Source organism: Lutjanus erythropterus, chromosome 23, assembly GCF_056507025.1.
Source record: "Lutjanus erythropterus isolate fLutEry1 chromosome 23, fLutEry1.hap2, whole genome shotgun sequence".
Classification (NCBI taxonomy): Eukaryota; Metazoa; Chordata; class Actinopteri; order Lutjaniformes; family Lutjanidae; genus Lutjanus; species Lutjanus erythropterus.
In genome coordinates, this window is record NC_139339.1 from 4944749 (window position 1) to 4968737 (window position 23989).

General features: G+C 40.7%; 1 protein-coding gene across 1 annotated transcript; it reads right to left on the reverse strand.

Moving 5' to 3' along the window:
• Positions 1–449: 449 nt before the first annotated feature.
• Positions 450–23568, reverse strand: dok1b (docking protein 1b). The gene is made up of 5 exons (XM_084712515.1): positions 22888–23568; positions 6934–7257; positions 6118–6214; positions 5045–5217; positions 450–4028 (listed from the first exon to the last, which is right to left on the reverse strand). The coding sequence occupies exons 1-5, from the start codon at positions 22942–22944 to the stop codon at positions 2628–2630; spliced, it is 2052 nt and encodes a 683-aa protein (XP_084568641.1). The 5' UTR covers positions 22945–23568; the 3' UTR covers positions 450–2627.
• Positions 23569–23989: the final 421 nt, after the last annotated feature.

Genomic DNA, 23989 nt, shown 5'->3' on the forward strand with positions numbered 1-23989 from the left:
TTCCCCCTCTTTCCGTCTTGTATTCCTGCCCTCGTCTCACGGTATCTCCCCGCAGTTAAAATGCACAGCGTGTCCGACACAAACCAGCCGCCATTAACTGTCACCGGAGCAACCGAACAACAGTATTGATGCAGAAAAGGGGAGAAAGGAAGGAAGAAAGACAAGAAAGAAAGAAAGTCTTTGTTTCTGTTTTTTTCGAGGCTCAACTTTAACGGTGCGATTAAGTGGTTGGAAACGGACTGAAACAACAAAAACAGAGCGTGGCAGAGGGAGGGAAGTGGAGGATGAGGTCAGACTGTTTTACTGTCCCGTTTGGTCCAGAACAGAACGGCTTTGAAAGACTAAAAACTGCGTCTGATTGGCTCCTGATGGGACAAACACACTGAGGGGAAGTCGTCATGTGGCAATTAGTGGAGTTCTCTTGTGCACAGACCCACTATGGAGAAGTATTTTTAGTTTTTGGAGCCATTTTTATTATTAGTTATATTTACAGACAGCACAGCTGTTTCTCACACATACATACACACACTGACACATTGCAGGGAATTGATTAGTTTCATATTTAGTTTATACATAGAAACATAAAGTATTCAAATAATATTATCTTGTGCAGGTTAAAGGGCAACTTCGGGGTATTTTTCAACCTGGACCCTATTTTCCCATGTTTTTTTGTCTTAAGTGACTAATTAGGACAACAGTTTTGGACATTAATCCAGTACTGAGGGAGAGCGCTGCAGCTGGCAAACTAAACTCCAACATAATCCCTCAACTGTGCACCATCAAAGTACATCCACTAAAAGTTTTTATTTCACACAGAGAGGCTTAGATTGTTATTGTAAGTCTCTGACAACGTTATGGAAAGGATCACTGCAGAGAGAGACTTTTTTTTTAAAGAGTGAGATTTATTTTGTTTAACCAGAAACAGCTGGTTTATGACTCAGCAGAATAACCGCGCTCCATTTGGAAAACTGCAATTTTTAAATTTTCATTATCTTCACTCAGACCAAACAGAAACAAATTAAAACCTGCTGCTTCACTGATGTCTGACCTCCTGATATTTTCACATCTAACGCCATGAAGAGAAGGTTTCTTTCGACCAAACAACCAGAGTCGGTGCTTGTTGGAACGGTGGTAAGATGAGATGATTATTTTGTTTCTGTTGAGTTTGAATGAAGATGACGATGACATTGTTAAAATTACAGTTTTGCAAAGGGAGTCTGGTTAGTTAAAAGCAATAAAACAGCTGCTTTTGGTAAAACAAAACACATATTATCTATAAATAGTATTTTCCTGTCAAAAAGCTTTCACTATGAAGCTGCAAAACCAGGAAATGTTTGGTTTTCACAGTAAAATAAGGCAGATACTGCAAAGTACAAACCATGAACCAGAAGAGAAACTAAACCTCAAAACACTGAGATTCAGTTACACAGACGTTTAAAACTGTCTCTCTTCTCTCCTGGACAGATGAGTTGAGTCTCAGCTTTCCGGCACACACCAGAAAAGGTCTACTGGCAGTGAGAAAAGGGTCAATCACTTATTTCTACTGGGCTTAGCTGCGGTTAATGCATTTGTGCGCTAATTTCGGTGTAAAAATGGTATTACTCTTTTAAAAAAAGCAATTCTTTCCATGATGTTGTCAGACAGTTTCGCTTCTGCCAGCTGCAGCAGTCTCCCTCAACACTGGACCAGTTTCAAAAGTTTATGTCTCCGTTAGTCATTTCAACACAAAAACAGGAGCAAACAGGGTCTGAAGTTGTCCTTTAATGGCCACATGAGGACCATGTGACCCCATGACCCTTTTATGGCCCATTTATGTCTGTTTCCAAGACCCAGATAGGGTCTTTAAGTCCCATTTTTCATGCTTCCTCCAAACAGTAGCATCAATGTTTTTCATTCAGTGCATCCTAAGATGCACCCGCATCGCGTTTTCGTTTCCTGAGCTGAAAATGTTGTAAATCTCATCATTGGGATTTCGAACGATAAATCAGCCCAGAAAACACAAACATAAAAAGATCCGCTCCTTTTGTCGGAGTCCCAGCCTCAAAGACGCTCCAAACCTGTCACATTGTCTCATATTACAGAGAAACACAAAAGCAGCAGTGCAAAAACATGTTTCCCAGTCACTTCATAAGCACGGCAGACATTTTATAAAACGCGAGCCAAGCCGCTCTCTCAGCTTGTTAAAGTGAGGCCTGCGGGCCGAGCTCGTTTTGGCAAATCCTGACGGTTTCTGTGTGTGTGTGTGTTCAAGTGAAGTGGCTGGTTCCAACCACACTGTGGATTGGTACTCCAATTATGGGTTTGACCATGCAAACACTCACTCTCTCTTTCTCAAACACACACACACACACACACACACACACACACACACAGAGGGTGGCCCTACAATGGTTGCACTCCATGTTTCAAAATGCAGCCGTAATGTGGTTTTCTCATAGCTGTGAGCTAATCCACTCCAAATGAATCGACTGTCTCAAATAATTATTCCAGTCCACAGACGGAAGAAATATGCTTAGTCCTTACAAAAACTGCAGGAATAAAAGCAGCGACCAAAAGTTCACTTTTTAGGCCTCATCCTTTCACCATTAAAGGAAATAATTTCTGTCCCTGTAGAAAAACAAAGGATATCAAATATCTCCCAAGTTGTCGTAGATGATATCGGGTGATCTCAGTGGCGTCTGCTGGTGCCGACTGTACCATGAATTAGTGGGCGGAGCTTTCTGTTTTGACACTTTGCTGTACAGCTCCCTGCCACTGCCGCCTCCTCCACCGCCGCCGCCTCCTCCTCCCCAAATATTGTTGTTATTGTTCACATTGCTGCCAGGACCCCCATGTTTCCCAGGAGGCAACGGCACCGGATCCTTCCGAGCGAAACCGCTCCTGGGCGGCTTCGGGGCGGTGACGGGTTTGGGCCACCTCGGAACTGGAGGTTGCGGCGTGCCACGGCTCGGGCCCAGCTGCGGAGGAGAGTGTCTGTTGGGTTCTGGCATCTTTCCATGGGAGGGGGTACTGTAATTCCCCTCCAATCCTGTTGGGGAGGCCACCTGGCTGTGAGGCTCCAAACGAGCCTCGTCGTAAATACTCATACCTAAACTAGGGGACATTCTACCGCCTCCTTTGGCGCAACCCTCCGGTTCATCGTATATGTGCTCCAGAGGAAGACCAGGAGGTGATGGGGCCCCTTCTGCTTGACCTCCTGGGGGTCGCCTATTAATGTTCGCCCCTCTTCCTCCCCCTCTTCCTCCACCTGCAGCCCCGTTTAGGTTCAGCGCGCTCGTTTTCTGGCTCAGCTCCAGGCTGATCCGGTCGTACACGTGTGAGTACAGGTCCGGTGGCTTCCTGTGGTTACTGCCTACGAGGTGATCCCCTTGGATGCCACCTCCGGTCTCGTCTCCTACTGGTCGGTGACGTGGTGTGGGAACTGGAGGGGTGGATGGGCTTTGAGCCTTGATGCTGTCCACTGGGTCGGAGTAGAGGCAGTCAGAGGGGCTCAGAGGCAGGCGAACTGAATCTGCTGGCTCCGAGTAAAGACCTGCCTGTTCGTCAGCTGAAGGAGGACCTTTTGCTGTCGCCTGCCCTTTTGGAGTCCTTGGAGGTGTCCCCCCTCCTCCCAAACCCCCCAAAATGGCTGGTGGTTCTGGTAAACTCCTCCCTTTGAGTCCTCCTGCTCCTTGCCCCCATCCTCCTCCTCCATCCCCACCCTCTCTCTTCCCAAGCACGCCATCAGCAGAGCCCGGTTTGCTGCCACCCGAATCGCCGTCAGCCTCCCGACTGCTGCAGCTGCTGCTGTCTCCGCTTCCCGACGCCGTCGCGCCACCAGGAACGGCGTTGCGTATGTGTTGCAGCGACGCAGGGCAGTCTGGGTCAAAGTTCATGGGGATGCTGAGGTGGCGCTCCTCAACTAGCGCCTTCTGCGACTGGATGGCCTGGTCCACCAGCGTGAAGATCTCGTTGCCTTGCTTGGTCTCAAAGGTGAAGTTACCGGGGCCTGAGTCGCAGCGGCGGCCCGCCTCGAAGGAAAACATCACCTAAAGAAAAGAAGGAAAGAAACAATGTTTGAATATACAGTATTCAACAACTCATCAACACAATATTTTAGTATTTCTTCACATTTTTCATTTATTGAAGTAAATAATCTAAGACTTTTTTTGCAATTTTTTTTCATCATGCCAAAATCTTAGCAAAGAAGAGGTGCTTACCAACATGGATTTTTCACAAGTTTGCAAACAAAATTTGAGAAAAGTAACTTTTGTGTGCATAGAAGTCTTGAATCTTTTACTTCACCTCATAAAAAATGAGAGCAAAAACAAAAGCGTTGCATTTGTGTTTTCATGTGGTGTATTTACAGTGTGTGTGTGTGAAAGTGGAAGTTAAGCGTGTGTGACTAAATAAATAAATAAATAAATAAATAAAGACACGTCTGAATAAATACCAAACAGGACTGAAGTAATGGGAGCCAGTCAGTCTTTTCCTGTCATCACTCATTAATCATTTTTTGGCACAAAAAAAAAATGCTTGTTTCCTTTTTCCACTGAATTGTAGATTTCAGTTTTCTCAGGATATTTTTTTTATTACTTAACTGTTTGCTTTACAGTTAAATTCTGTTTTAAAAACACACTTTACTTCCTTTGCTTTCTTTTTCAGAGAAGAAAAGATCTACACATGTAGATAAATTAGGTTACATCCTCTTCTCATCTTGTGTGTGCAGTGTGTGTGTGTGTCAGTATAGACACATGCAAAAATAAACATGTAGACAAACCAGACAAACAATTTAAAGGTCAGAGTCATTTTTAAATCCAGGTCTCGCGCTTTGAAGCATAAATGTGACACGAAAACAACCACAGGCTCTTTAGCTAAACATCCTCTGTGACCACAAGCACACTCACTGCTGCTAAAGCTGATATTTGCACTTCCTAACTACGATCAATTGTTGCAGCACAGACCTAAATTTAATACACACGACTTTCTCCACCTGTACTTGTAAGATCAGAGATCTGTCATTTTTGATCACTGCAGAGAAATTTTAATTAGCACAGGCACCCACCCGGTCTCGCCCGTATCTCCGCAGCAGCTTGTAGGGCCACACCAGGACTTTCCTCTTGGTCTTTGGTTCCTTCAAGATTAAGATGTCATTTTCTGCTTTCAGCCAGTAGTTCCCCGTCAGCCCGCAGCGCTCTGAGGCCTCAGTACGTTGAACGGTCACCCAAAACTCGTTCACTGCGAGGAGAAGATGGGAGAGGTGTTTTCGCTTAGGTGACCTTAAAGATTTTAAAAGTATCCAACTAAAACAGTTCCACTCCCTCCTCTTGGGCCTCTCTGGACTTCAGTCACATGACTTGGACTGTAGTCACAAATTTGGTGACTTTAGACTTGATTAGCAAAATCAAAAAAGTCTTGCAGCATGACTTGGACTTAAACACCCACAAATTTGTTTCGCTTTGTTTGAAACAGTCCGACAGCATCCAATCATGTTGCAGGAGAGAACCATGAAGAGCTGACATCATGTTACTGAGCTGAATAAAATAAAATAAAATAAAACTGCAGCATGAAAAATGTTGGTTGAAAATTACAGAGACCCAACTACTGCACTTCCAACTTGATTTGACATTTGAAGTTGCACAAAATAATGTAAGCTGAGGCTCTGTTGTTAAAATGTGTTTACATGTGGTGGCTTCTTGACTTGATTCAAAGTTTAGGACTTGGAACTCGTCAGTCTTGACTTGGGACTTGAGTGCAAAGTCTGGACACTTACTCATGACTTGCAAAACAATGATCACTGCCAAAAATGCATGAACGCACTCTGCCTGACTACTGCTGGAGGACGAGTCCACGGCATTAAGGAGAGGAGCAGAGTTCACATTATAATGAATGTAAACAATGGTTATTGGTGTTAGGAGGACGCAGCTGAATGGGCTTATTACAGGCCTGCGTCAGCCACAGGTACCATATTTTTTGTCCTTTTTTATCAGAGCGTTTCATTTATTGACTCCTGTTGGATTTTTAGAGAGAATTTCATCCAATATAACCAATAATTGCTTCTAAAATAGATGACATACTCCAGGTGATCATCAGGTCTTCAATATTTTCTTGAGATCACAAACTGTTTTGTGTCCTTACCCTCCTCCCTGGAGTAGTAGATGAGGTTTTCAGACATCTGCAGGTCTTGTGGTCCCCCGTTAGAGTCTGCAGCAGTACTGCAGCTGCCACTTCCTCCCTGTGGACACACAGACACACTGACAGTCAACCGGCTGAGTGTGACGCCAAATTAGGATTTGTTATGCCATGTTATGCCCATGCGTTCACACGCAGGAGTTGGCTTTTTCGGGTTACGTGCCGTACTGAATTGCGCAGAAACAAAAGAAGAGGAAACGTAGAGAAACTGAACTGAACCCAAAGAGTGATAGACAGGAAAGAGAGAAAGAATAAAGCAACAGAGAACGAAGCGGATGAAGTCTTCCTCCTGGAAACTCCCTCTGGTTTCCTCTCTGCAAATGTCTGTAATGTTTTTGTGTGTGTGTGTGTGTGTGTGTGTGTGTGTGCGTGTGTGTGAGTGCACACAACAGAGGCTGCGGCCTGTATAGACACTCCAGGGGCATGTGGGAAATTTTGTAAAACTGATGTACATGCAAACAACAGAACTGCGCTGCCATCCCAGCTGAAAACTAAATTTAAACCAGCAGTTCTTCAGCTTTTCCCACGGTAATAAGGAGGTTTTTTTAATGAATTTAATTTGGACAGGGAGCGAAAAAACATTTTGTAGACACAGCAAAAGAGACACACTCAACATAGACACATAAAGGAAGCTCATACACATCCACCCACGTCTTAGTCACTCAGTGAGAAGACTGTTTCCTAAAGTAATCACTCTGTGGGTATCGGTCACCCTGTTTTTTTACACAGTCACACACGAGAAGAGTTTAAGTGCAAAGATACCTGAAATGCGATGTCGCACATGGTATCCATCCACTCCTTGGCGGCGTTCTTCTCTGCAGCGAACACGTGCGTCTTGTCGTTGGTCTCCACACAGAACGCCGCCATGTTGTCCTTGGGACAGCTCTCCGTCAGCGCCGGCAGGATGGAGATGCACTCAGACAAGCGGATGATCTTCTTGTCGAGCTTCCTGGTTTTCTCATTCGACCCGCCTCCAGAGACTCCGCCGGCCACGCCCCCTCCGCCCGAGGGCGAGTCGAAGAACTCGAGGCGGGCGATGCCGTTTTGGCTGGCGGGGTACAGTACGAACCAGTTCTTCTTCCATTTCTGATGAGTGGAAAAGGAGAAAAAGTTAGAATACCTCTGCTAATCAAAGATTTAGAACAAAAAATTTAAACTTAAAAATTGAAAATCTGTCAAAATGAGCAAAATCAAAAACATATTGAAATCAAATAAAATAGAATCTGTGATTCACACAATATCTTTTCCCCATCAACACCTGCCTACATCCAGCATGAGTACAGCAGCAGCAGGAGGCTACTTTCAGCAAAAGAGCTCTAGAAACTCACGCTACGCTTTTTGCTAAGCACCAAATAGCAGACAGGCAAAGTTAGCGAGTTGCTGGTGAACACAGTGGAGCATTTAGCAGCTAGATATTTCTCTCACATGTTGATGAAGAAAGTTTCCCCAAATTAATTCTAAAGTTGGTCTGTGTCTTCTGGGTGTGCAAATCAGCAATTGTTCACCATTTCACTTTTTTAAGGTGATAAACTTTCCTCCCAAAATGCTTCTTTAATATCAACCTGTCAAACCTTCTTTTGCACATCTGATTTTTTTTAATTTAATGACTCAGACATTCATTCCCATAAGTTTCCTAGTTTAATTCTTAGCCACAGACATACAGTACAGACGTTGTCTTTAGTTCAAGTGCAGAATCTGTGATGTTTCACTTTTTAGTTTCGTTTGAACTCTTCTAGATCTTTTATTAGCATTTCATGTAAGAGGGCTATTTCTGAATTACAACTGAAAGTAGAAAAAAGTTGTAAGGCAAGGTTGGAAGGGGATGACAGGAAAAGGAGGAGGCCGGAACATATTTTTTTGCAAGACACATCTGTCCAGTCACATCTGTCTGGGGAAGGAGGAACGATTTGCATGTGGTTTGTACAGATAGCGATGGGGAAACACAAAATGCAGAGTTTGCCACAAATAATTAAAAACTGATGAAGAGAGAAGTGGGGAATGTTAACATTTGAGGTCCACAGAAGATGTGAGTCAAAATGATATTTCCGGGTCTTTTTCGTACTTCTGCTCTACTCCACTGACTGAGGCTTCATGTAGGCGGCGTGTGGTGATAAATCTAATGCAGTTTGACTCAGACCTGTGGGACACACCATTCTTTCCTGTACTATCACTCGGCAGCAGCGGACCACAGTTTTTACTCACCACCGCCTTTAGAGAAAAGAACAACCTCCCCCCTGCCAAATCAGAGCAGGTACTGAGCTAGTTTTCACAGTTTGACCCCAATGAGTAAAAGCTTAGTGTGACAGCTTAAAGTGGGAGTCAAACAAGGACAAGACATGCATCCAAAAACAGACCTGACCACAAAATACCAACAAGATGAGCAAATACAAGGATGTCAGCTTCAATATGTTAAAGTATAACTTCAATCATATCTGATTTAGATAAATCCAAACATACAGATTATTAGTTTAGGATGCTGAACGCATTCCTGGAGTGATTTTGGGTGAACATACCTACTCTCAATCTGCGTATGTCTACATCTCATTAAGTTAAGAAGAAAAATACAGGCTATTACAACAGCAGATGGAGGTCGACATGCCCTCAGGTTCAGGAAGCAGAGAGGAGTACTAGATGGGAAGCTAAACAATGTACTGCTGTGGATGGGGTCAGCAACGAAAGACACTTCAATATCGGTTTAAATGTACCCTATATTTAGAATATTTCCACTGATTTAGTTTAGGAGATGGTTGTTAAATAAACAGAATATCACTCTGTCCAAACCAACCAAACTCAATAAACAAAATCAGTCATTTTACCCTGCAGAACCGGCGTTTGCTGGACTTGATCTGTTAGTTTGTTTGTGTTATAGTGCGACTTTGTTGAATCCGAACTATCCTAAAACACTGAAATCACACAATAACACAAACAAACAAAGAGATCAAGGGAGCTGCAGATTAGCAATTGGCGTAACCTGCGGGGTAAAATTACTGATTTCTTCTGTGGAGTTTGGTTGGTTTGGAGAGAGAGATGTTAGGCTTATATAACGGTGGTTTCCTGTCAAAAAAGGATGTCTGACGGCAAAGTAAACAGTGAAAATATTCTAAATATAGCATCCAGTTAAAATGATACAGATTTTAAGGCGGACCTTTTTAAATTGGCTGAAACACCTTTTATTGGTGACTCCGTCCACAATACTGCACATTAAGTAATGGGTTAAAAATATGACCTGGTTCTAACTAGGTGACAGTGTCAGGTGCATCATCTCTGCGTGAGGACAGCAGTGAAGGAAGCAACAGCAAACAATGACCTCTTCCTCCACAGGGACGAAGAGGGACATGACCGAGCAACATGACTCAGAACGCTGAACAATAAGACGCACAGCGAGTCTGTAAGACTCCAGATGTTAAGTGCTAACAACGGACATGATGACACACACTACATGCAAGATTATGTGCAATCACTACAGAAGCTGATGTGCATGTGATTTAATGTAAATCAGTATGAGACACCAGCGCTTGACACTTTCTTGGGAAGTCCCTGTCCTCCCTTGTACCCCTACTGGACGTGAGCGTGTGTTCGGCTGCCCTACATCACACTATGCCTCATCTCAGCTACATTTCTCCACAGTGTGTGTGTTTTCCCCTAAATTCATTCAGCGGGGCGGAAGCTGCCTGACACTCAGAAAGCTGAGCTTGTGACAGGAAGGTCAGCAGTTTGAAAATCCTTCGACCGACAGGGAAAATCCAGCTATCAGAGGAGAATGAGACACACTAACACTAAAACAACGGGTCCTCAAATGCTCCCTTAATAAGTCAGATTTTCTTCTTCGCTGGTCGGATAATATTTAACAAAAAATATCATCCAGCGCGTTTGAAAATTAACATGACTTACATGGAGCTCAGAGGGCCTGTGTCCCCAGTCTAACAGCGACTACAGACTGATATACAGCTGATATCAATATAGAGAGTGGAGGGTTAAAAAAAAATCTGATAACTAAATATCAGCCAATACCATTTTAATTTTCCCTGTTCAAGAATAAACAAGCATTTCGGAAATTCAGTTCAGTTTCTCTAGGTTTCCTCCCCTTGGAAATTTTTGGAACTCAATGACTGTGTGATGCGGCTCGGCTTGAATCTTGACTTTTGGTTTTCTGTTGTGAAAAGTTGTGAATAGTACCTGGTACTTTTCCATGCAAGCTGGGCCTAATCAGTCGAGTGAAGACCACTGATTGGTCGCAGAGAACTGTCACTAGAATCGAAATTTACACGACGTGGATATCCTGCACACCAACCACAAATTGGGACAACAGTTTCTGAATTTACTTGACCCAGGTTTTTCAAAAAAAGACAGAACCATAACGAAGTGCAGACTTTCCTCTGTTTGATCGCTGCTGTTCCTGTGTGCTCGCCGCGTAGGAGATGATGTAACAGCATTTTCATGCAGCGTCACTATGACAATCGGTTCAAAATCCCACCTACATTGAGAGGGTAATTATCTGTAGTGGGAAACAGACTCATAAAAAAGTACCTAGTCCCAAAAGTGAGTTAAGTCAAGCTGAGTCATATCATGCAGTGGAAACGTGGTTTTAGATGAGACAGTGACCCAGCATGCACAAGAAGCTAAGTGGAATTAAGTCATTTTTATTATTATTTCATTATCTACTTTACTATTCCACACATCAGAATGTCTGATGCTGATGATCTGAGTATTCAGATGCTTTGTTTCAGGAAAAGTAACAATACCACAACAGAAAAATGCTTAGTCTCAATACTCAGTATCATTATCAAAGTAGTCTATGCAAAAAAAAGGTTCATGAAAGTGATATACTACTATACATTATGTTATTGGATTATTGACTATGATTGTATGCACACTGATTTTATATGCAGAGTGTGCATAGCTGCTTGTCTTTTTCAGAATATTTCATGCAGCATTTTATTGTTGTAGCTGGTTAAGGACAATCTCGCTTCATATACTCTTAAAAAGTTTCATCTACAACAATATATGATACTTTACAAACTCATCATATGTTTTGTATGTCAAATCTTAATCTACTATAGCTGATAAATAACTGCAGTGAAATAAAAGCAGAATATTTCCCTCTTAAATGCAGCGAAATCCACAGTGCTGTCATTCACAGCGTGAAGATAAGGGACATGTGAGTCACTTTAAAGGGTAATTATACTATTTGAATGATGGGCCAGATATAACTGTAGCCACAGGATCTATATGCTGCACAATTATGTAACTAACCCTCACTGCAGTTTAATTGATTCAATAGCGTCATAACATTTAAACAAAAAAATATTCCAAAACCAGAAATGATAAGAACAGAGGTGCAGGCGAATATAAAGCCAGCTTTATCCATATCTAACTCTACGCCAGGTTTCATAAGTCAACACATGCACATGTGCATGCATGCACTCCAACTCGTACGATTAACTGCCAGAAAGGACAGGAAGTGTGTGGGATTGTTATTACCCAGGATTCTCTCTGCTTCCTTCTCCAGCATCCAGGTGTGTCTCTCAGTGAATGTGTGCATGTACATATGTGTATGTACATCTGTTCGTATTGTTTTTATGATTCCCCCGGTGCATTGTGGACCATCTGTTGCTGTGTACAAGTGCACACACACACGCACGCATGCACGCACACACAGACTCTGAACATTCGGGCCATATAGACGTGTGATTGTGCAGCATATTCTACATGAACAGGGTGTGAAACAATAACCTCTGTTGCGATATGGCGTTCATGTGTCTGTCTGTGTGTCAAACAGTGCTCCATATAAGGCAACAGACTGTTATCAGCTTCTGTTACACGGAGTGGAAATTATGCAAAAAAGGCTCATGACAGAGAAACTTCCTCACTGCTGTCCTGCCTGTTCATGAGAACACACCAGAATATACTACAGCACAAGTGTGCGTGTGCACGAAGTATTCAGAACCTTTACTTAAGTAAAAGTACTAATACCAAACAGTGAATGTACTCCACTACAAATAAAAGTCCTGCAATCAAAGCCTTACTTGTGTAAAAGCATGTATTATGCTCAAAAAAAGGACACGTAGTTGTGCAGAGAAATTGTTCCTGTCAACGTTTTGCTATTATATCTCATGTTTTACTGCTGCATTAATGTGTTTGTTGGATTTTACTGCTGTAGATGTTTAAAGTTGAGCTCATTTCTCAGTATTAGACATTATATACATTTTCATTGGACTTGAGTGCCCTTAAGCCCTTAATTTGATTAAAAAAAAGAAATCTGCAAGAAATATTAGGGTTGCAGCTGCTATTTCACAGTGTACTGTAGTGTGAAAACTGATGTTTACATACCATATAGACTTGCTTAGCTGTTACTGAATTCTACTGTATTAGTGTGTAATTATTGACTGACTATAATAATCCTGTGCAACAATTTAACAGTGCAATAATTCAACTTGTGCAATAACTCTGCTGTCTACTGTCATACAGCATTTCTATTTACACTGTTATATAAACATATATGTTCATATCACGATGTACATTGTGTACATAATTCTTAATTTTTATTATTTCTATTCTATATCTCTACTTCTAATCTATTACAGTATATATGTATAATAACAACTGTATAATAACAGTATATTTTTGTCTCTGTGTAAATTTGGTAGTTTGCTGTATATATTTTTAAACATCATGTTAGTTTTTTTTTATATTTTCTCTTCTACATGATATTTTTTTCTATTCTTGTAAGGAGCATCTGTAAAGTGAACAGGATAAATAAAGTATTTCTGATTCTGATTATTAAAAAATAAAGGACATAATATTTTGTGAAATTGTAATAAAGTGCTTATTCAGCTAAAACAAACGCTTGTCTTGGTGGCGTGACAGTGTCGTATCATTCCAACCCTGTCTTGCTTCATTATGTGTTTGAACATACATGTGAAATGCACATGTTGTCATGGCCTTTGTACGTCTTGCATCTTGCGTTAACATCATCTTGCTGATGAATCCCTGTGAATTTTTTAAACACAGAAACAATAAAATCCTCCTTTCGTGATGCAGACAAGTACATTTTTGTTGTTTTTTCTGTATCAGTTACGGGTTCAGGAAGTTGTTTTTGTTCTTGTGATTCAGCACTGAAGGTGACGTAGTGAAGGTTTTCACTTTGAATAAACAACAAAGACGATTCTGATCCTGTCGGGTCTTCAGAGTCGTCGCAGTGTTTGTTTGTTTATGCATCACATTTACATTTTGCACACATTTACCATTGTACTATTTCAAAAATAGCATTGTATGGCCGCAGAATTTGAGTTTCCACTTTAACACATTTCATGCTAAAAATATATTTCACAGTTCTTTTTTTAAAAAAGTGTGAATTTACCCTTCAAAGTCGCTCCACTGTCTGTAGTTTAGTTAGTGTAGAGTAAAATGACAACGTATGTGTGTGTGTGCTCAGTCTGATTTATGGATACGTTACATTACACACTGCTCAAACACAGGATCCTCTCTGTCTGTCCTGTCACTGTTCGACTAAACCACTCGACCATGTTCTCGCCGGCCACAGACAGACCTCAGTGACACACGCAGCAGTGTGTGGTTATCTGTGTGTTTGTGTGTTTAACAGCGTAAAAGTGTGTTTGTGTATTGGAGGTTGTCTTTTCTCCATAATGTGTGTGAAAAAAGGAGAGGGGAAGCAAACAGAGGAAAGCTGTGTTACTGTATTTGTGTCGTGTGTGTGTGTGTGTGTGTGTGTGTGATGTGTATTTAAGAGGAGAAGAGAATCAGGAAAACGAGGAGTGTGTGTTAGACAGAGAGAGAGAGAGGCAGACCACTGCTTTGACCACAGATCTGCTGCCATAACCTCAGTTCTCTGCTGTGTCTACAAAATAAAGCTTTCAAACATGTCAGGGCTCCAACAGAGGCGAGCGGAGGTGGAGCCGTGAGGAGGACGGGGCGGAGTAAGCTAAACAGAGCGCCGACAAGCTTCTAGGTTGTTCGTTTAACTATCTGAAACTTATCAACCAAAACTGAGCTCAAATTTGAATGGGACTGTTGTAAAAATGAGATTACAGCAATGAGTCTGAAATTGAAGAATATCGTCTTTGTGTCGCTGGTGAGTGGTGAGTCAAACAGGAATATGCCACATTTTCATATAATCAAAGTACTGTTGTGCACATGTCCTGTATTCTCCAACAAATGGCTATTTGTGGAGCAGACAAATATTTCAGGAGAGATAACAACGTCCATAAGTAGGTCAACTCTGATAACACAAGTGTTAGCAGGCTTAACAGAGTTTAATACAGTGCCAACGCCATAAAAAAAATATAAAATTTTATTTAATTTGGATGTGTGGAGTCTAGAATCTGTTTAACAGGTCTGAGTTAAGCCCAACCTGTAAGTGGAGCTGCAAATAACTAATGATTTTTAATTACTGATCAGCCTGACTCACAGGAAGTACACTGCTGGAATAAACCTGCCATTGGCCGACTATTTCAGTCGGCATTTTCCTCCCATCCGCTACCTGCACATTACCATCCTCAAAGTTCCTGTTGCTATAGGAAACAACAACATCAGCCTCCAAGTTAGCAACCTACACACTCAAAATGGCAAGTCACCCAACCCTGCATGCTAACAGTACGAATGTAAACAAGCTAGCAGCTGTTACCTTGTGGGATTTTGTCTTTGTCTGGGGGTGTTATGCATTTAAATTACAGGACAGCTGGAGAGACAGAGCAGGGGAATGACATGCAGCAAAGAGATGTAAGCATGAGACAAACCCGTGAACAGAGACACCAGGCCACAATTTAGCCATTTTAATACCAAGGCTCATCTCCCCATGTGTGAATAATCCACCAAAACACTCCTGACACTATCTTGCAGGGGCAACGTCGCTGCATCCAGGGCTAAGCGCCGCCCAAGACACTTGTGATGGAATGATAATGGACGCTGCAACAGCGTTAAAACACAGTGTGGAGATACGTCTGGCTAAACCTCTAATTGTAAATCTGTAATTTTCTCAATAAATCACCAGGACTATAAAATGTCAAAAAATAGTTCAAATCAAATCACATCTTCCCTCTGAGTTATTTAAATTGCTCCATTTATGCAATCAACAGTCCAAAGTGCAAGGATGTTTTGTTTAGAAGACTGTTGATTGATTCACTGATTCACTGATTTATTATTTCAGCTGCAAGCAAAGAGTTGAGAGAAGGGCAGTCCTAGTCAATCACAGCAAGCACCGATGCTACAAAAAACAATTCAGAAACTACCTTAAAGTAAGAAAAGTTGCTCTAATCGGGCGAAGCGCAACATTAAACCAGTGTGTAGGATTTAATGGCATCTAATGGTGAGCTGCAATCACCTCGCACCAACCTCCGCTTCCAAACGTGTAGGAGATACTGCGGTGGCAGTGAAACTTGTGAATGAATACACAACAGTTATTATTTTCAGATAATTATACAGTGATGAAAACATACGTACAAATATTACATTCAATTTCTGCCAAATTCTGCTAATAAATCCCCCAAAGTCCTGCACGCTGGACCTTTCAAATAACTTGTTTCAGCAATAAAACAATAACAAACCCCATCCACTGTCCTTTATCTTGAATACATTCATCACTGTAACCCTCTTTAATTAGAACAAGTGTTCATCTGCATTTACATGCATACAGTTAAGACATACTGCATGGTGTTTACCACATGGATGAACAGAGCTAGAACTCAAATATGCAGATAACAGCAGTGATAGAGATGTAATGGATCAAGCTGGTATAAGATAAGGAAGCATTTCCTTTTTTTCAATAATATTGTACTTGAAGGAACATTCGTTGTACAAAAGCATACAAATAAAATGTAAATGGGAAGGATTATCCCTACATATTATTACTATTAGCGGTCATTTCTGATGACGTGTCTCAGACTCGCATCATATAAGAATGCAGCGTCTCTGATGTCCCTGGTTACACTCATAAAAACACAGAATCGGCACGTCCACCTCAAGTAAAAAGAGCCGTGCAGCAGCAGACATCATTTTTACTCTACTTTCATACCAAATCATGCTCGCATAATACAGCAAAAATGGGAGGAAGGGTTCGATAAGGCCAGGAAATGATAAGCAGAACGGAAATCAGAACCAATGAAATCCACTGACCTAAAAGGAGCAGCACCAACCCTGCACTGACATCAAAAACACTGGTTTGTGAACATATAAAATGGTGCATTATGAGTTTGCGGTAGGATTGACTGTTCTCGGTTTTCTCCAGTAATCTTACTGTAAAACAGCCTCTACATTCTTCGTCTTTGTTGCATTACCAACACCATAGAAAATACTCAAACATTCGGAGAAGATGACAGTTATTGTGATGAATAACGTGCAAAGTTTCATTAATTCATACTGAGTCACACGAGGGAAAAGAGTCAATAAACTACGGTAATGGAAAGAATACTACGAGTGACAATGAGTGTGTGAAGTTAAGTTACACTCGCTGAGTAATGACTCTGGTCATTATTTCTGCACACGCTTAATCATTCCTTGAAACAAAATCATGCCATTCTTCCTGAAATTACGCCCACAGCAGACTATATATGGAGAATTACACATGTCAAGTTCTTAATTCTACAAATGATCTGGTGTTTCTGTTCTGAGAAATATGATGTAGCAGCTGAGATGCCACGCCATGATGAAAAAATGAGTAAAGGAGAGGGAGACAATTCACAATCCCATTAATCCATTAGGCAGTCTTTACTCCAGACATGATAATCCAGCCTCGGGGTGTGTACGTGTAATACTATTTTAACCTGACACACCCTGTCTGTTCAAGTGGCAGCTAGCTCCTGGCTAAAGCCGTCCTTATCAAACCCTCATCTGCAGATTTCATGGTATTTGGCGAACTGCTGCCAACATCAAATCGAAAGCTTTCTGTTGCTCCAAGGTGCATCAAAGTCCATGCATCTTAGATTTTCAAGGTGCGTGTGACAGACAAGCAGATGCACGCACAGAACGATTGCTGTTATCTCACGCAATCTGCTGCATCTCTGCTGCACATGCTTGAAGCCACGAAAATAAAAAGCAGTGACAGCTTTACAAGTGTAAAAACTGTAATCACAACAGAAGAAAGGTTAGCCCTCCTTGGCCCCGTACGCTCACTGTAACCACATTTACTGTACACATAAAAGTCTCGACAGAAGCTCAACATCCTCATCACCACAAATATTTGGCATGGTTTCCACGTCGACACAGTTGAGTTGTGATTCTGAGTTGCTCGCACAGAGCCATGTGCCACGCTTTGGATGTTATGAATGCCTTTGCAATGTTGTGTGTGTGCGCGTCACACCTCAGAGGGACAAGAACACGTTATTTGTCTGTCAGTGACTGTCCTGCAGTAGAGTTTCAGAGCCGGCTGGGACAGTGTTGTTGAAATACTTTTAATTTTTCAAATTTGTCCACTGAGAGGAGAGGCGTTCTACTTACGCAGTTGTATAATGTCTTCTGCATGTCTTTTAAAACTTTTTAAAGTTTGAAAAAAGTACATAAACTTCTCAACTGTGGATCAGACAGCATTTCATGAAGGCCATGAACTCATCTCAGCGTGAAAGAAAGAATGACTTTTTTTAGAGCTGTGACAATTAATCAATTAGTTGTCAGCTAATAAATTAATCACTGACTATTTTGATAGTTGATTAATCAGTCTGGGTACTTTTTTAAAGAAAAATTCAGCTTTTTAAATGTGAATATTTTCTGGTTTATTTTGTCCTCTGTGGCAGTAAATTAAATTTCTCTGGGTTGACATTTGAGAACGCCATCTTGGATTTTGGGAAACATTATTTTTCACCATTTTCTTACATTATACAATAAAAAAATAATGGTTAAAGCAGCCCCAGACTTTTTACAGTGATTATATTGGTGTACAAAGTGTAATTACAGTGTAGTGCAGATACAGACTTATGACTAAGGTTGCAACTAATGAATGTTGTCAGTTGGTGTCATTATCAATAAAACTATTTATCAATTCCATTGCAGGTTCACATCGATATGTAAGAATTTGGAAAATGACCATGGTGTCTAGAACCTATAAATGTTGGTCAACGTTAATAAATCATTTAAAATAATAAACTTTTTTTTTAAAGGTAAAACATGCAGCATTGTTTGTAAAAGCACAAGTCAAAGTCGACCCCTCCTCCCCAGCTCAACGAACAAAAGAGACAATAGAGAACAAATTCAGAGAGGAAGTGCCGTTAGCGAGAACAAACAGTGATTTAGAGAAATAAAATGTTGTTTTCTGAGCGCATCACAGCGGTTATGTTCTGAAGCTCAAAATAAACACGCCCGACACCGGATTTTGTGTGAATATAGCTGAAGCAGTCCTCAGTCTGCTCTGCCCGTGTGTCTGTATCTCTCTGCTGCTCTCACAAACAGAGAGCCGAGGAGACCACAGACACCGTTTGTTACGTCTGTTACGCCCCGACCTCAGAACGTTTGGCTGCGTGCTGCCAAACAGGCCGGAGCCCTAAGATGTTCTCTTCAAATGTCTTGTTTTACTCACAACCAAAAGATATTCAGTTTATTGTCAGAGAGGAGTAAAGAAACCAGAAAATATTCACATTTGAGAGGCTGACTTTTTTCTTTTAAAAAATGATTTAAAACTTGATTAATCAATTATCAAAATGGTTGGCAATTAATTTAATAAGCGATAAATAATCAATTAACTGATGCAGCTCAAGTGTATAGCAAACATAGTATGGCTTCATCTTCTACCAGGTAAAAAAAAAAAGACAGAAAGCAACACTGAAAGTACACCAATGCTGACAGATTTTTTTGACAGGAAACAAAAAACCATGAAACGCAATCATCTGTCGATCCAAATTATGAAGAAGTCTTTCTTTTTCTCTACGGCATCAATTCTGGTGGTTTGGGTTTAACGGGAATTTTTCTTTTGCATAACATTACCTCAGAAATATGCAAAAAAAAAAAAAACTTGTGTTGTTGATAATGTTGCTAGAATGAAATTCAACTTCCTTTTACAAGTGTATCCTGACAGCCTGCCGCGTAAAACTCTAGTCAGAAACCGAAACCGGGGTTGGACATGGTCGCTGCGCTCTTAAGTCACATTTTCCGACCGTACACGTGGGAACGAGCCTGTGTGAGTGTGTGTGTGTGTGTGTGTCCACTGACAGCTCTCGCTATTGCATAATTCACCCGACAAACCTCACAGCAGTTTCAACACTTTCAGATCAGCCGACATTCCACTTCCTGTACTATTCTCCTCTGCTCTGATGCCTTCTTATCCACTTCTGTAATCTTCGGCCCTAAGATAACGTGTTCTTTTTAGAAAACGTTCTATTGTATTTTCTAGTGTTTATAACAGGCATTGAAAGTGTGTTTTGGGAGTATGAATATCTATTGTGGAGTGGTGATTTCAGGGCAGGAAATGGGGCCAGAACGTTTTGTCGATCCATGTCATATGACCAGAGAGAGAGACGGAGAGACAAAGACCCTCTTACAAATCTGAAAGAGTAAATGAGTTCTTATGCAGTGGTGCGCCGAGACCAAAGGCGAGGTTGCACTGAGGCCAAGGAGGACCAAAGCAAACACACCGACACACCCACAAACACACACACATGTGTCAGGTCACTGTGTCCAGTCCTGATGTGTGATCTCTAAACTACAATGAGCGAGAGGCGAGACACTGGTGGCCTGTCTGCAGTGGTGTGAACAGCTGTCTGCAGCGAAAAGATGAAGTGGAAACACGTTTCCCACCTTTGTGAAAAAAGTCTTTCTCTGTTGTGTCAACTTTCCAGCTCTAAGAATCTGCGATGTTCTGCTCGTTCAGCCTTTTTCTGTGTGTTTATTGTGGAAAGTCAGGTTGCAACAGCTGCCATCATGCAGCTCAATCAGCTGCTCTAATGAAGTGAGGTGTCACCAGCTCATATCTCCGTCCTCATTTTTGCTTTAGTCCGCTTTAGTTTCTTGCATTTTTACATCTACTTCAGTGTTACTACTGTGCACCAGCTAATAAACAGTCACACATGCGCACTCAGTCACACACACAGATATGCACAGCTCCAAGCCACCACATCAGAACGAGGCCAGATCAGTAAAACACTGCGATAACTTCCCCTCTCTTTGCATCTACAGTAGGTTTGTCTTTGAAGACGCCGTCCCGGACACAATGACTGGCCCGTAATTGCACCAACATGTGCTCTGTTTATTTGTCATGACGTATAATTCTCCTTTCTGGTTTACAACTGGGAATAGCACAAAGTTAACGTCACTCGCGTGTGGATTAAAAACATGTTTAAGACTTAAGGAGACACTTCCATCGTCCTGAATAACCTTATTTGGTAACACTTTCTATGAAGACCACATCTTTAGTGTGTTATAGGGGCATTCATAGTGTATTATAATGCATGTATTATTAGGGCTGGGTATCGTTTGGATTGTAACGATTCCGATTCTGCTTATATTTTTAACTTTTCTCAATTCTGATTTGTCAAGTGTCCTCACAGCGTTCTTCACAGCAGAGTTGTGTGAAACACGCATAAATGTTACCGGTGTAAAAACTGAGCTAAGCTAATGTTAGCTAGATAACCGTGGCAATGGTGATCTCTTTTCTGGTTTCTTAAATATTTAAGGGTTTACCTCAGTTGATTTACGGCAGTGATAGGGGAGTATCCCGTCCTGGTAAAGCTTTATGTAGCGCAGCATTTGTGCAGACTGATTTACACGATTTGTGCTCTTCACCTGCAAGTCACGCAACTTTATTTGATAAGACAAATGTATCAGGAGACAGGAAGACATGCATGCACTCAGCTCAGATGTCTAAAGGTTCAGAGAGACAGGTTGATAAATAGTAGGTGTTCGCAGAACGTGGTCCAATTCGAAACAAGCGGGAGTGAAATTTGTAAAGGAATGAACAAGTTAAATGTAACTGTAATTTTGTAATTGAGTTTTGGTTCTTGATGCCCAATCTTATTTATAATGCTTAATGACTACACTCCTAAGTGTACATAATGATTTGGATGCACTATATCAACAGTCATAAAACAGAGTTCAAGTCTCTTATGAATGCTCTTAACTTGTTGTAAACTAAATGTTGACCGATGAGGCTTATAATACATTATAACAACCTATAATCACCTAGAGTGTACACATCTCAACAATCAACTGTAGTAGAGACTCGTCTAAACGAATAGATTAATAAAACAATAAAGCTCTCGCTCAGTAAGCGTGCTCTTGCCCGCCTGTCGTTATCTAAAAAAAATGTCTCAGCCAAAAGAAATAATGACAAATGGCGCCCAGTTGCTGCCATTTCTGGACTGAACACATCTGACCAAAGCAAATCGTGAAAAACCCTGTGACCTCAGGAGACATGGTACACAAAATATACATTTTCAAGTTAATAACTTTTTTAGCAACTAAATTCTTAACAGAGATTAATCGAATAATTGTATGTGTAAAGTAAAGTGAATTACATAATGAGCATCTATAATAACTCATGCTGCATCATTGCATTTCATTGTTGGTGGTCAGTTAAGTGTAGTGAATAATATTTATTTATTTAAAATAATCTATGCTTCATCACAAGTGATTATTATATAAAGTACAGACAAGTAAAATCTGACTTATAAAACCTGTATGATATATTCAAAGTAAGAAAAAAGGATTAAATACATTTCAAAGATTGACAGTTTGTCAAGCTTTGTTTTCACTATCGTAGGTGAACCATCGTAATTCTTACATAATCACTTATGATGCAGGATAGATTCCTGCAGCATGAATATCTATTACACTTTACTTAGATGAGACATGCACTCATATGCATCGATATGCACTTTATTTAACACAGACACTGACAGCTTATGATACTGCATGGCCCATTATAGCATGCTATGAGTCTTTACTAGTTGCACATAGATGCATTTATTGGTCCATAGAATGTCACAAAATGGTGAAAAGTGTTTTCCAAAGTTCAAGTTGGCGTCTTCAAATGTCTTTTTTATTCCAGAACACAAAAATATTCAATTTACTGTCAGAGATGAATAAAGATGCCAGAAAATATTCACATTTTAGAAGCTGAAAACAGATAAATTGACTTTTTTTTTGTTAAAAAAATTAACTCAAAATGATTAATTGATTATGACAATAGCTAGCTGTTCATTTAATAATCAATTAATCACTGCAGCTGTAATCTATAATGTTTTATGACTGCAGATATTGAGCATGTAGTCAGAAAACTTTATGACTGCATTATAATTCAGCCCCATAACGTGTTATAGATGTGGTCATATAAAGTTTCATAAATACCAGCAGCCTGTTGCTACTTTTTCACTCTAAAATGTTCCTGGGAGAAATTTTTCAATTAAATTTTAAAGTTTAATCTGTAGTTTCGACAACAATAACATCGCTGGTACATTTCTATGACGACTATGAGACAGTGTATGACCTTACAGTGGTTTTACCACATTTGCTGTACTGGTTTCCTTCTTTAATATTCCTGCAGAGACTTTCTGTGTGTCTGTGAAGCATTTTGGCAGTTTTAGTGGCCTTAAAGATTTACTTCTGGTTTAGTGTATTTTATATTATATATTCTGTTGCATTTCTATCCCAGTTTATAGTTCTGATGTTGTTTAGCATCTTAAAAAGATTTATTATGAGCCCAGTTATTTTTCGCTTGGGTCATTTCTGTCAACGCCACAACAGTTAAAGCAAAATAACTTTTTTCTTTCATGGACTCACCTTTCCAAACTTTTGATGCTGCACGTAAAGTTGTCCCTCCTTAGTGTGGGTGTCCATGCCCCCAAACACTCCAGGGCCACCCGTCCTCCAGAAAGACGAGGTTTGACTTGAACTTGACGCAGGAAAAGTCACTTTTTTTTTTGTAGGGGGGTTTACTTTTCCTATATCCCCTAACAACTTCCCCCTTCTCTCACTTCCGCTCCTCGGCCGTTAAAACGCATTTATCGCAGCGCGCGCGCACAGTTCAGGGTGTCATGGTGGAAATAAAGAGGTCCAAACAGTCTCTGGGTGGTCTCCACAAAGTGTAATAATGTCCAAATGTTGTCGGTGGGTCGCCTATCTGTCGCCTCTCACTCCTCCTGCAGGGTTGGACCAGTGGAAAGTCACACTCAATACAGAACATGGAGCTTCCGGTTACAAACTTCACAATAAAAGTCTGTGTAACGAACATCACCTTCAGGTGCGTGTTGGGATAGTTAAACTGCACGTTATAGGCATGTAATTACTCCAACAGGTAGAAAGGGGTGTGCATAAGACTGGCATTACAGTGACATAAACATGTCATTAATATACATTAAGTTTGTCATGACAAGGACAGTATCAGTACAACAGTATCAACTTTAAAATTAAAAATTAGACAACTGACTAAAAGATGCTTAATGACTCCTTCATGTTCAGGGTTCAGAATCAAATTTAAAGCTTTACGTTTTAACATGACATAATACTGTCATATGTGGTTGGTTTTGACCCTGGCCGTCAATAGGTCATTACTGTGGAACGCAATTAGACAGTTAGCTACATAGCTAACTGAGCTAACTAGCTAATGCTAGCTAGATCAGAGAGCGGTTAGCCTACTTTACCAGCAACTTTTTTTTTTTTTTTTTTTTTTTTTTTTTTTCTTCTTTTTTTTTAGGGACACATCTTCAACTGCACAATACTGACATAACAGTACAATAATTTTATGTAATAATTAAACTGTGCAAATATTTTTAAAAATGTCACAGTACTATAACAGACTAACAATATCTACTGTGACATTTGATTAATTATTTTATTTTAGAATTTTTTATTTTATTTTATAGGACTGCTTCTGACTGCTGCA

Coding starts and splice junctions, on each gene's coding strand:
- dok1b (XM_084712515.1), bottom strand. CDS start 22,944: ATGGACACCCACACTAAGGAGGGACAACTTTACGTGCAGCATCAAAAG. Junction 7,258..22,887: donor AGCATCAAAAGTTTGGAAAG/GTGAGTCCATGA, acceptor TCCACTCATCAG/AAATGGAAGAAGAACTGGTT. Junction 6,215..6,933: donor TGTGCGACATCGCATTTCAG/GTATCTTTGCAC, acceptor GTGTGTCCACAG/GGAGGAAGTGGCAGCTGCAG.